Raw genomic sequence first — 14,044 nt, 5'->3', positions numbered from 1 at the left:
TCCTCCCAACCCCTGAATGCTTTCTGTCATTCTTGTCACCTATACATAAGCATACACACATTCATAATTATGCATAGTCGAATACATTGTTGCTGTTACTATTTTGAACAAAGTTTATATGTTAGATTAATAAGAATAATGAAAAGAAAGTTTTAATTTTATCTTCAATTTTCTTTTTTTAGAATGCTCTTTTTTCTTTATGTAGGTTGAAGTTTCTGATATGTATCTTTTTTTTATCCCCTGTAAAGAATATTTTTACAAAGTCCCTCAATTTTTCTGTCTGAAGCCTTTATTTCTGCTTCACTTTTAAAGGATAATTTCAGATGCTGCTACAGATTTCTAAGTTTTTTGTTTCTTAGCATTTTAAATATAGCAGACCAGTTGTTGTTGTTGTTGTTGTTTCTTCTTCCTTCTTTTTTTCCTCCTCCTCTTCCTCCTCCTCCTCCTCCTCCTCCTTCTTCTTCTTCTTCAAGAGATTTTATTTATTTATTTATTTATTTATTTATTTTATTTATTTATTTATTTATTTATTTATTTATTTATTTGAGAGAGAGAGAGAGAGAGAGCAAAAGAGCACAAGCAAGGAGAGCGGGAGGGAGAGGGAGAAGCAGGCTACCCACTGAGCAGGGAGTCAGATGTGGGGCTCTGTCCCAGGACCCTCGGATCATGACCTGAGCCAAAGACAAACGCTTAACTGTCCAGTTTCTTGTTTGAATGGTTTCTGAGAAATCAGATGTAATTCTTATCTTTACCAAGTAAGATGTTTTTTTTTTTTTTTCTCTTCTGGCTTCTTTCAAAAATTTTCCTTAACTTTGATTTACTGTAGTTTGAATACAATATGCCTAGGTGTCATTTTTGGCATTTATCATGCTTGGTGTTCGCTGAGCTTCCTGGATCTGTGACGGACTCCTGAATCATTTCACATATTTCTTCTCCTTTCTCCCTTATACTTTTGGTATTCCCAATGATGTGTATGGTACACCTTCTGTTGTTGTCTCACAGTTCTTGAATATTCCAGGGTTTTTGTTGTTACCGTGTGTTTGTTTTTAAAGATATTATTTATTTATTTGAGAGCTAAAACATCATAGTACTGTCTGATGTAGTTTTAAATGGATGTAGAGGAAATATTTAGGATGATGATGTTATAAAGGGAGAAGGGCAGAGAGATGTAAAGGGAGGTAAGGTTTCTGTACCTCATTTGAACTAGTAAAATGGTAATAAAAACTGCTGTAAATAGGCTTTCAGTAGTGTGGTGATAAGAAGCATTCCATAATCTTGTCACTAGGTGTCAGTCCTTTATGAACTTGTGCCTCTGGGCTGTGAACTTCACAAGTTTTCAGGTTTTGTATTCTGCTTAGGTGCAATGGGATGGCTAGAAGAGGCTGGAATTGGGTATTTCCCTGCTTCCCTCTCTGCTAGGCTCCGATAAAACCTTAGCAGGTTAGGCTCTAGTTAGATAATTTCTCCTGAGGGAGGCTTTGTTAAGAATTGAGTGCTCTGGTGTATTTCAAAAATGGTCCTTTTTCCACTACCCACTGCTGCAGGGGGATCAGGAGAAGACTTTTCTTTGATATTCACTGCGTGACCCTAGTGAGCTCCTAGAAGTAAAACTCATAAGTGTGTTGGCATTTCCCCTACTATTGGGTCTCCCTGGAGTTTTTGGCTCTCAGACTTGTCTACCCTATGCCTCCAGCAATTTATCAATTACAGTTTAGTTTTTCCTACTCTCCAGCTGGTTCCCATGGAGATTTTTGCTCATGGGTTTCTGTTCCACTAAGTCGTGATTCTCTCAATTTACCTGTCGATCTCCAATATGGAAAGCAGGAATTTGCCCTGTAATCTCACTTTTCTTATGAATCTAAGAGTTGCTGATTTTTCAGTTTTTTTTCAGCTTTTTACTTATTAGGATGGAGGTGTAACTAATAAGTTTCTTAGGTGATGGACTTGGAAACTTTGTATTTCATTTTTATTTTAAAATATATATACATATATATTTTATTTTCCTTGAGACTTCCTGTTTGATCTCTGGATGTTTTTTAAACTTCTTTCATTTTTTTTTTTTAATTAACTTTTATTGGTGTTTAATTTACCAACATACAGAAAAACACCCAGTAGCCAAACTGTGGAAGGAAACTTCTTTCATTTTTTAAGTAATCTCTACATCCTGCAAAAAGCTTAAACACACAACCCTGAGATAGGAGTCCCATGCTCTACCAACTGAGCCAATTAAGTGTCCCTTGGACGACAGATTTTTAAAAGTAGGGTTTTTTTCTTAGTTTCCAGGTGTTAGCAGATTTCATTTTTATTTTCCTGTTAGTCATTTGTGGCTTAAATTTTTAAAAAAGATTTTATTTATTCATGAGAGACACAGGCTGAGACACAGGCAGAGAGAGAGAAGCCGGCTCCATCCAGGGAGCCCAATGTGGGACTCGATCCCCAGTCTCCAGGATCACGCCCTGGGCTGAAGGCAGGCGCCAAACCACTGAGCACCCAGGCATCCCTGTGGCTTAAATTCATTGTGTTTATTAGAGAACCCACTTTGTATCATTTTGATCCTTTTAAATTTGTTGAGGTTTGTTTAATGGTCAAAAATATGGTCTATCTTGACATATATTCTGTGAGCACTTAAAAAAAATGTGTTGTTGGGTGAAATATTTTATAAATGTTGATTAGTTCCTGTTGGATGATGGTGGTGGTGATATTTTTTCAATCCTTCTGATTCTCTAATTCATCCATCCATTGTTGAGAGAGGGATGCTGGCGTCTCCAACTGTACATCTTGTTGTTGGAGTTTAATCATTATATAATAACCCTACCTCCTTCACTTATAATTTTGTTTACCCTGAAGTCAACTTTTTTCCAATAGTAAAATAGTTGTTTCTTCTTTCTTTTAATGTGTACATAATACATATTTTTTATCCTTCTATTTTTAGTCTGTTATTATTATTATATTTGAAATATGTTTCTTATAGATGAGTCATGTTTTTTAATTTATCTTACAATTTTTGTGTTTTACCACTTATGTTTAATGTAATTATTCATCTGTTTTGACTTGAGTCTGTTATTTTTGGTTTTCTGTTTGTCCTTCATTTTTCATTTTTCTATTTTCTTTTTTCTGCCTTCCTGTGTGTTATTTGAAGATTTTTAAATTCTATTTTGATTTATCTACTTTTTGAATGTATCTTACTTTACGTAGAATTTTAAGTGGTCGTCATAGCTAGTATATTACCTATACATAACTTATTACAGTCTACTGCTATTACCATTTTACTAGCTCAAATGAGGTACAGAAACCTTACCTCCCTTTACATCTCTTTGCCCTTCTCCCTTTATAACATCATCATCTTAAATATTTCCTCTACATCAATTTAAAACCACATCAGACAGTACTATGATGTATGTTTTAGCCCTCAAATTTATTTTTTAAAAACTAGAGAAGTGGGACACCTGGGTGGCTCAGTGGTTGAGCATCTGCCTTTGGCCCAGGGCATGATCCCGGAATTCTGGGATCGAGTCCCACATCAGGCTTCTGTGAGGAGCCTGCTTCTCCCTCTGCCTATGCCTCTGCCTTCATTCTGTGTTTCTCATGAATAAATAAATAAAATATTTTTAAAAAACTAGAGAAGTTTATTTTATCCATTTCTAAAGTTTCCTCCTTATTTTCTAAGATACCTTCTTTTATCATTTCATTTATGTTTAAAGAATTCTCGGGGATTCCTGGGTAGCTCAACGGTTTGGCCCTTGCCTTCAGCCAAGGGGGATGATCCTGGAATCCCAGGGTTGAGTCCCACATCGGGCTCCCTGCATGGAGCCTGTTTCTCCCTCTGCCTGTGTCTCTGCCACTCTCTTTCTTTGTGTCTCTCATGAATAAATAAAATCTCAAAGGAAAAAAAGATTAGCCATTCTCTTTAGCCATTCTTTTAGGATAAGTCTGGTAGCAACATATTTTCCTAGTTTTTTTTTTTTTCATCCTTCATATAAAACTCCGCCCCCCCCCCTTTTTAAAAAGATTTTATTTATTTATTCATGAGCGAGAGAGAGAGAGGCAGAGACACAGGCAGAGGGAGAAGCAGGCTCCTCACAGGAAGCCTGATGTGGACTCGGTTCCCCATCTCCAGGATCATGCCCTGGGCTGAAGGCAGACACTTAACTGCTGAGCCTTCAAACTACCTTTAATTCCTGAAGGCTATTTTTTTTTTTTTCTGGATATAGGATTCTAGGTTGACAGTTTTTTTTTCTTTTAGCCTTTGGTAAATGTACCACTTCATTCTGGCCTTTCATGGTTTCTGATGATAAATCCATTGTCAGTTGAATTGTTTTTCTTCTTTAGGTAAGATTTTTTTTCTTCCTTGTTGCTGTCATATATATACATAGTTTTCACAAGCGTTCCAGAAGTGTAATGTTTAAAAGTTTTCAGAAGTGTGATGTATCCTCGTGTGGATTTCTTTGGTTTTATCCTATTTTTGTTTTGCTCAGCTTTGGTTTTCTTCTTTCTTTTCTCTTTTCAAGACATCAGTGATAAGAAGTGTTAGGTCTTTTCTTATAGTCCCAGAGACCCCAAGGGAACCTTTTTTTTTTTTTTTTTTTCTTTTCTCTGTTGCCCATATTGAGTGATTTCTCTTGTTTCATCTGTGAGTTCACGGATTATTTTCCTCTATCCCTTCATTCAGCTGTTAAGCCCATCCACTGGCTTTTAAGCTTGGTTATTGTATTTTTCAGTTCTGAAATTTTTGTTTGTTTATTTCGTATCTTTTATTTCTTTTCTGAGACTTTCTGGGTTTTTACTTGTTTCTAGCACATTCATAATTTCTCATGGGAGCAATTATTCTAATATTTTAGTCATCTCATTGTTGGAATCTGTTGATTATTTTTTCATTCAGTTTGAGATCCTTATGGTTCTTGACATGATAAGTCAATTTCAATTGATGGACATTTGAACATTATTTTATGAAACTAGATCTTATTTAAACCTTTGTTCTAGCTGGCTTCCTTTGGCACCACTCCAGCAAAGGAATGAGGACATCTGTCATCTTGTTACTGCCAGATGGGTATTGAAATCCAGGTTTCCCTCTGGCCTCTTGTGAACCCCAAAGTGGAGGTACTCCTCATTACCTTTGAGTGAGATCAGAATTCTCACTAACTCTGTGATCTCTGCAGACACAATGGTGTAGATGGCCTTGTTACCCCTGGGTGGTGATGAAAGCCCTGACTTCTCAGTAGGCCTCCTCTGACATTACCACCCCGGGAAGGGGAAAGGATGACTTATTGCTGCTTGGGGTAGATGTCCAGGCTCCCCCCACATGCTCCATACTGGCACCACCTGGAGAGAGGGCTTCCTACTTGGCTTTCTCCTACAACATCCTAGTGGGTGAGTTGGGATGTCTTGTTGAAAGCCTAGAGAAGGTTGAAGTGTAGGTTCCCAATTTGACATTTGTTGGTGGGAGTGGGACCATACAGGGTTTTTGTCATTGTTGTTTTCTGTAGTATTTGGTTGAGGAGAAATATTGTTTATAAAAATTTTTATGTATTCCTAGGCTGCTACTTTCCTGGTCTTTTAGTTAGAGGGAGTAGGCTTTTGTCAATCTTTTTTGTGTCTACACCCATTGGTGTTTCTGGTTGCCAGACTCTTAACTCCAAATATGAGAAAATGAGGCCAAAGGAAAGTCTAGGGAACTCATCATCATGTTGTTCCTTGGGTCCTAAGATCCCTAGATAGTTTCCCTTCTCTCTACCTTTCACGGTCTTCTTATGTTTGATTTATATAATTCCCGGGAGTTTTAGTCACAGTTGAAGAAATATGTCTACTAACTACATCTTCTCCAAAGCAGAAATTCATATTATTTAATATTTATATATTGTTTTTTCATTTTTGTTTTGTTCAAGTTATTTTCTAATTTCTAATTTCCCATGTGATTTTTTTCTTTGATCCATTGGATATTTGATATTATGTTGTCTAATTTCCAAGTACTTGGAGGTTTCCTAGATTTATTTCTTTTTTAAAAATTCTTTTTCTTTTTTTGAGGGGAAAAAAGAGGTCAGGGGAGGGACAGTGAGAGAAGGAGACAGAGAACATAAAGCAGGCTCCATGGCCAGTGTGAAGACTGACTTGGGGCTTGGTCTCACAATCCTGAGGTCATGATCTGGGCCAAAATCAGGAGTCAGACACGTAACCGACTGAGCCACCTAGGTGCTCAGGTGTTTTTTTTTTTTTTATTTCTGTAAGTATTTTTCAATGTAATTTTCAATAGTAACAATTCTATAATATAGACCTGCCTAAGATCTAAGATGAAAGAAGCTTTTTTCTGCACCAGCTTTCTTTATATCCCATCTTACTCTTCAGAGATACTCTTCTGCTCTTATTTCCTCTGATGATTATCTATAACTCCAGGTAAGTTCAAAAATTAAAAGACAACCAGTGTCTTGAATATTCAGCTTTATTTAATGTTAACTTACTCTGTATATAAGATAAGGATTTAACTTACTACAGTAGTTTTAGGGTTATTTTTAGAATTTCATATAGTAAAATTGCTGTTTTTTGTTCCATTTTCAAACAGCATGTTCTCAAAAACAATAGCTATTTTTTCTTTCTACTTATTCAAAGATATTGTATAATTAGCAACTGCCAATCTCCTTGATATTATGAAAAGGTAATCATGAAAATGTAAATTTATAGTATCATAAAGAATGAGGCAACAAGGAATCATTCTGTCTTATTTTACATTGCATAGATAGAGTGTAGAGAAGATCTAGATATGCTTGCCACTTTGTATGTTGAAATGAATGTCTATACTTTTTGTGTTCATAAGGAGATTAATGTTTCACCCAAAGCTAAAAGTGTTAAGTTTGGAATAATATATTTTGAAAAGGCAAAGTATTTAATGCTTAACTATATACCAGCATGTATGCTCTAATCCCCTGTCACTCCTGCAAGACGGTTATTATTAACATCATTTTAGAGATGAGGTGTCCAAGATTCTGAGGGTGAAGGATTTATTTCAGGCTATTAAAATCATAACTTGCAGAGTCAGAATTTGAGTTTAATTCTGACTTTAACATCAGTACTTTAAAGCAGCACTGTCCTATTATATCAAGCTGCCTATCTTCCAGAAAAGAGTATAATTCTAGATTTAGATTTAGCACATACATTTATTGTGGTAAGTTTTTGTACATGGATGATAAATACACAAGAATATATATTACAATTTCTTGTCTAAGGTCAGCTTTATAAAAGTAAATGATAAAATAATAAATCTATACTTTTTGTATATGGAAAGATGTTTATGATGTGTATTACATTGACATCTTATATAATATTATATAATACTGAATCCAGCTATGTGTTTTTATATACCAAGAGGGAGACTGGAGGGACGATCACCAAAATTTTTAAAATAGTTAGCTCTGGGTGGTTTTCACTTTCACTTGAATTCTTTACTTTTTTATTCTTCTTACAATGATTTTGCATTACTTTTTCCCAAATCTATAAATTATTCTTAAAAAATCTCCCAGGCATGAGCATTTTGTTTGTAGTTTTCTATGGTTGTTCTTTTCCTTTGTCTTTAAACTTCACAAAGTGGATTACAGAATGGGAAGAATTGGTTAATTAAACCTACTTGGTCAAAGTTTTAATGGACACAAGAGCTATTATTCCATATGCAGTTGGTTTAATATTTTTTAGACCATGAATCAAATAAATTCAATAAATGAAATGTTATGAAATATTCCTGTAAATCATTGTATTTTGCTGTTAATTACTGTCATATTTTAATTATACGGTACTAACTTATTTTATAGCTACTGCTATTTATGTTGTAGAATTGATTACAAGAATATATTATAGAAATGTTGATCATAACAAATTTTTATCGATGTGCATTAATTAGTAATATACGACTTTAGTTTATTGTACGTGTGTATATAATTTTAAAATGACTGTTTTCCAAGTCATTTGATTTAAATAAACTTGTCAAAGTTTATAATGCCAAAGGAAACTATCATAAAATTGTGTTTTGGAAAAATTATTATTACGATGATAGGATGTTTTCCTCCATCATCTCTTTTCATTTTTATCTTTGTAGGTGATTATAGCCTTCTGGTATCGCATATTTGTGGGAATAATGAATTTATTTGGACTGGAAACTAAGACCTGCTGGAATGTCACCAGAGTAGAACCTTTAAATGAAGTTCAAAGTTGTGAAGGCATGTTTCTTTCTAAAATGCTGCTATGTTGTCATTAATGTTTACATAAATGTTTTAGTGTTGTGAACTCATTTTAAGAACTATAGACTACTGTAGTTGATTTGTTTTTAAAAACACTCTAGAACTGATTAAAAGAGTACATACCTGTTAAAAGTAATTTTCTGAGAAGGCCATGTACTTATGAGTATCAGTTTGGAATTTGAGTATTAAGATGCCCCAATGTAAAGCAATCTTGAGTATAAGTCATTCTTCTCTTTCAGAATAAAAAGGTTTAAAAAATGTTTTGGGGTAGTTTGAATATATAAATCTGGGTAATATAGAGTCAGTAATCAAATATCTACATGTAATAATTCATGTAAAAATGTAGTTATACATACATATTTAAAAATCAAATATGCAATTAATAGGTTGTTTTAGAAACGCTATTTTTTTTCATATTCTCACAGCTCATGAACAGTTCTAATAGAACTCTCCATACATCTTCTACGTTGGCATCTTTGCCAAAGAACCCCTTTTGGAATCATCTGTTTTCCAGGATCTGTAACTGTCACTTTTATTTAAGATACTTGCAGTTTAGTAGGGCAGCCCGAGTGGCTCGGGTGGTTTAGCACCACCTTCATCCCAGGGTGTGATCCTGGAGTCCCGGGATTGAATCCCACATCAGACACCCTGTGTGGAGCCTGCTTCTCCCTCTGCCTCTGTCTCTGCCTCTTTCTCTCTTTCTCTCTGTGTCTCTCACAAATAAATAAATAAATTTAAAAAAAAGATATTTGCTGTTTAACACTTTTACAGTCTAAAAACTTTACTCAAAGTTAATACATCTACTTGCATAATATTTACACAGTTTTTTATTTCTTCATATTCTGTACAACATGACTACTTACTGTATTTTGTAAATATATTTTATAGACTTGTTTGTATAACATTTAATTCTTAGACAATTTACTGTGTATTTCTGTATTTCCCTTCCATATTTACTTATACCCATAGCTGAGCTTTTTAACATCTAAGATAGCATTGATAGAGGATATTTGAGAGGTACTTAGATTTTTTTGGTGCAAAGGAATCAAGAAAATGCTTCATAAAAGGAGAGACTTTGGAATGACTCAGCTTAGAAGCTATCACTTTTTCTGAGGGATGTAAAAAATTGCCTGATGTATATGTGCATATATGATATTTATTAAGTTGCCACTAAATGATAAGTTAGTGTTTGCTCTTGGGATCAAGATGACATGGACCTCACCCTCACAGAGTTTACACATAAGTAGGGTGTAAACTGTAATAGATATTACAAATAAGAAAATGAGGTTGCTAAGATTGAGAGTAAGGGAGAAGTGTTTCAAGAATAGGGACCAGAATAATCAGAAATCCCAAGGTGAGAGAAAATTAAAAGAAGACTAGACTTCTGGGTGCAGAGAAAGAAAGGGAAAAATGGTGTGAAATGATGTTAGGAATGTAAGCAAGGGTGTGTAATGGAGCAAAAGTTATTAAAACAGACTGAAAAGGAATGGTCAGAGAAGTAATAGGAATCAGAAAAGCCAGCCTTCAGATCTTGGCTGCATCTGTTATGGCTAAATAACTTCTGGCAATTTATTTAAGTTTTCTGTGTTTTGTTTTCTCATTAATAAAAGTATTTTCTTACTAATCTCATACATCTGTTTTGAGAATTCTGTGAGATGATTATATAGCACCTAATAGACTATATGTATGTTTATACATAACACACACACACACACACACACACACATACAAAGCTTGTTTATACATGAGATATATTAAGAATTAAGGTTTTGGCTATACATAGTAATGGATCAAATAACTAGGTCATCTCATATAGACTAAGGTGCTCCTTGAGGTCAGGGGCCATATCTTACTCATCCTAGAACCTAGGAAAGTAGAAAAATAATGCAGTGGGTTTTCTTCTGTAATGCATGAAGTGACTCCACAGAGAGTTCTAGATACTGAACAATAGTAGCATCACCTAAACAAAGTGAAACACCAACCAGTCATTACAGTATAATAATACTTCATTAGGGGAAAGTATGAATGTAATTAAAAGTATAAAATATAAATCTAACAATACATCATGTAAAGGGAAAATACTTAATCTGAACAGCAAATGTTTTCAACAGGTCCATGAACCCTTGATTACAAATTATGAGATAATTATGCCCACTTGCTTTATAGTCATTTATTAATTTAATACTCAACAATCTGTGTCTTTTTAAAGGATTGGGAGACCCTGCTTGCTTTTATGTTGCTGTGATTTTTATTTTAAATGGAATAATGATGGGATTGTTCTTCATATACGGTGCATACCTGAGGTAAGATCTTTAAGTAGGCTTATAAGAACTGGCTGACATTTCTGATTAAAGGAAAAGGATAATTATGAGGTTAATTGATTAATAGTAGGAAATTTTATAAATTTATTTTTTCCAGAAACTTAGCTAATATTGTGCAACCAGAAACTAGAGTTGTCACTAAAAATATCTTAAAGGTCTCTTTTTTATCCTTGTGGGGATTTTAAAAAGTGAATTAAAATTTCTTAGCAAAGTTTTTAATGAGAATACTTTTAGACCGTATGTAAAATTACTATAACATTAGAGGAATCTTTGGTTGGTATTAGTGGCAGGTTATTTCTAATTTTAAGTCTGTATTTGTGAAATTAAGAAAGCAGTAAAAGAAAATGTGTATCACTGTGGCAGACACTTATATTTGATAGCCTATCTTTCTTGTTAATAGTACCACAATTTGGTTTGGGATAGTAGTGTGTACAATCTCAGGTGATAGGTTGAAGTTGATTATGATAGTTGTGTATTTTGCTTTTCATTCTCCATCGTTTCTTAGGATAGCCATATGAGCTAGGTTTTTTTTTTCTTCAGTGAAAAATATGGTGAAATCAGTCTTGTTTACACCTAGAAAAACATTTATTTTTCTCACAAAAGGATAGATTTCATTTGCCCCTTCTCTGTCTTCTGCTTTTAAACTTAACTGTGATACCAAGAACTGCTGTAGTCATCTAATGACCATGAGGGAAAGGCTGTAAACTTAGCATAAATCTACCCTAAGGTCCTTTTGCTAGTGAACCAATGCCAACAGACACTTATCTTGCGTTTTCTTGTTGAATACTATAATAAAAACCCATGTTATTTAAGCCACTTTTGTTAAGTTTTTGTTTCTTACAGCAGAATATATTCCTGACTGACCACCAGCTTTCTTTATAATGTTATTCTTGAACTGTACAACATTTAAAGTTAAAAATCCAGATTTAATCTTTCAATAAGTATTGAGGTTTCATAGGGTTTATGTCTATATAGAGATTAATATATATACAGTTCTTGTTTTAGGAAGTTTTCAGCATCAAAATAGTAGCATAGTACCAATAAAATATTGTAACATTTGCAACATTGTACCAGTATCATATCCAGCCAGCAAGTTAAGAAAAATTAGTAGTAAGTATAAGGATTGGAAAACTTAAAAAAAAAAAAAAAGAAGTGTCTGTATAAGCAGATCATATACTTTTATGTAGAAAATCCAAAAGAATCTATGGGTAAAAATTAATATAATAAGAAAATTTATAATGTTACTGAATACAAAAATTTATATTCAGACATTGTAAATCTGTACTTTGATGTTTAAATTGAAAATTTAAAAGGATGCCTTTTAAAAAAAGCATTGAAAGCATAAAGTTCTTACTTAACAAATATCTGATAAGAAATATATATGACTTCTTTGGGACAATTACAGAACTTTATTGATAGATTTTTAGAAAGGTGTAAATAAATGGAGATCTAAATAAATGAAAGATCTAAATAAATATAAATAATCATGGGTTGGAAGGCAATAATAGAAAATTGAGGGTTATTCCAATTGATTTATAGATTCAATGCATTGCCCATTTTGTTTGCTTTGGTAAGCTGATTTTAAAATTGTTCAGAAATGCAAAGTGCTTAAAATAGTAGAGACATTCTTGAGCAAGATAGGAGGATTTACTTTAGTAATTGTTTCTCTAATATAAAACTGATGCAAACAAGGCAATGCGATTGTGGCATAGGGATAGGCAAGCAGATCAGTGGACTAAGGCAGGCCTCAGAAACACTTGTCCATTTAAAGACACTTGAAAAAAAAAAATAAAGACACTTGATGTGGGATAGAGTGAATATTGTACATCAGTAGATAAGGGCCAGCTTCTCAATAAACGGTGCTGGTATAATTGGAAGATGATACAGAACAAAAAGAAGTTGGAACTGTATGAAAATTAAAGTCTTGTAAGATTAAAAATTCAAATATGAAAGACAAAATTATAAAATATAAAATGAAAGACAAAATTATAAAATTATTAATTATAGAATGTTATGTAGAAGAATATATCAGTAAATCAAGATAAGAAAATGTTGGGCAGCCCCAGTGGCGCAGCGGTTTGGCGCTGCCTACAGCCTGGGGCGTGATCCTAAGACCCGGGATCGAGTCCCATGTCGGGCTCTGCGTGGAGCCTGCTTCTCCTCTGCCTGTGTCTCTGCCTCTCTCTCTCTGTGTGTCTCTATGAATAAATAAATGAAGTCTTTAAAAAAAAAAGAGAGAATTTTTTTTTAATCTTAAGAAACTTAAGAAAGGTTTTACCATTAAGAAGAAAACTAATTTGGTGGGAAGCATTTAAGTTCCTCAGGATATTATACAATGTACAATGTACAATGATTCATTATACAATGAAAAGATAAGCCACAAACTGGGGAAAGATATTGCAATACATATACCCGACATAGTTTCCAGACATTAGAATAATTAATTTGATGATTTAATAAATTTATTAAATGCCTACTATGACCAAAAGCACTACTCTAGGTGCCAGGAATGCAAATAATCTCTGTGCTCTTGGAGTATATATTCTAGAGGGTAGACAAAGACTAAGAAGATAGTCCAATAGAAAACTGTATAAAATATTCACGATCAGACATATATCAGAAGAATTCCAAATTACCAATATATATATATATGTAAAGTTGACCACCATCAGAAAAATACAAATTTAAACCACAATGTCATACTATTTCACATCTACTGCATTGGCAAAAGGAACTTTTATCCATGGCAGATGGGCATATACACTAGTACAACAATTTTGGAAAAAATACATAATTTAGTAGAGTTGAAGGTGTACATATCTTCTAACTCTGCAATTCCTTTTTAAAGTATATATATACTTATAAATATAGAAAACAAACTTGGTGGTTGCCACTTGGGAGAGGAGTGGGGATGGGCAAAATAGGGGGAGGGGAATGAGCGATAACAGGCTTCCAGTTATGAAAATGAGTAAGTCACAGGGAGGAAAGGCACAGCACAGGGAATATAGCTGTGTAATTCCCTACAGTACAGGGAATACAGCAAATGGCATTGTAATAGCATTGTGTGGTGACACACGGCAGCTACACTTGTAATCATAGCATCATGTGTAGAGGTGTTGAATGATTATGTTGTATACCTGAAACTAATGGAACATTGCGTGCCAATTACACTAATGTATATAGACATGTATGTATATATGCTTCAGAAAGTTTGCCCGTGTATGCCAAGATGTACGTACAAGAATATAGCAGTAGTTTGCAATAGCTGCAAACAGAAAACAACTCAAATGTCTATCAACAGAGAAGTATACACATTACAGCTCATTAATGCACTGGAATATATGCAATATTGAGAATAAATGAGCTATAGCTACACACATCAACATGGACAAATCTTACAAATATAGTGTTGAATGAATGTAGGCAAGCACAAACTTAAAGATACAACTTTCATTTGTATAAAGTTTAAAAATAGATTAAATTGTAGTATTGATTTGTGTAGAG

The 14,044-nt window shown here is 33.8% G+C and overlaps 1 protein-coding gene across 1 annotated transcript in view; it reads left to right on the top strand.

Annotated features, from left to right (window-relative positions):
• DPY19L2 (dpy-19 like 2) overlaps window positions 1-14,044 on the top strand; it is a 94,723-nt gene that overhangs the window by 12,691 nt on the left and 67,988 nt on the right. Inside the window, exons 6-7 of the mRNA XM_041727509.1 lie at window positions 8,078-8,198; window positions 10,429-10,522. Of these exons, the coding sequence (XP_041583443.1) occupies window positions 8,078-8,198; window positions 10,429-10,522 (215 nt within the window). The remainder of the gene's footprint in view (window positions 1-8,077; window positions 8,199-10,428; window positions 10,523-14,044) is intronic.

Source organism: Vulpes lagopus, chromosome 13 (assembly GCF_018345385.1).
Source record: "Vulpes lagopus strain Blue_001 chromosome 13, ASM1834538v1, whole genome shotgun sequence".
NCBI lineage: Eukaryota > Metazoa > Chordata > Mammalia > Carnivora > Canidae > Vulpes > Vulpes lagopus.
Note: the sequence above shows the minus strand (reverse complement) of the source record. Positions and strands in the feature narration are given on the sequence as shown.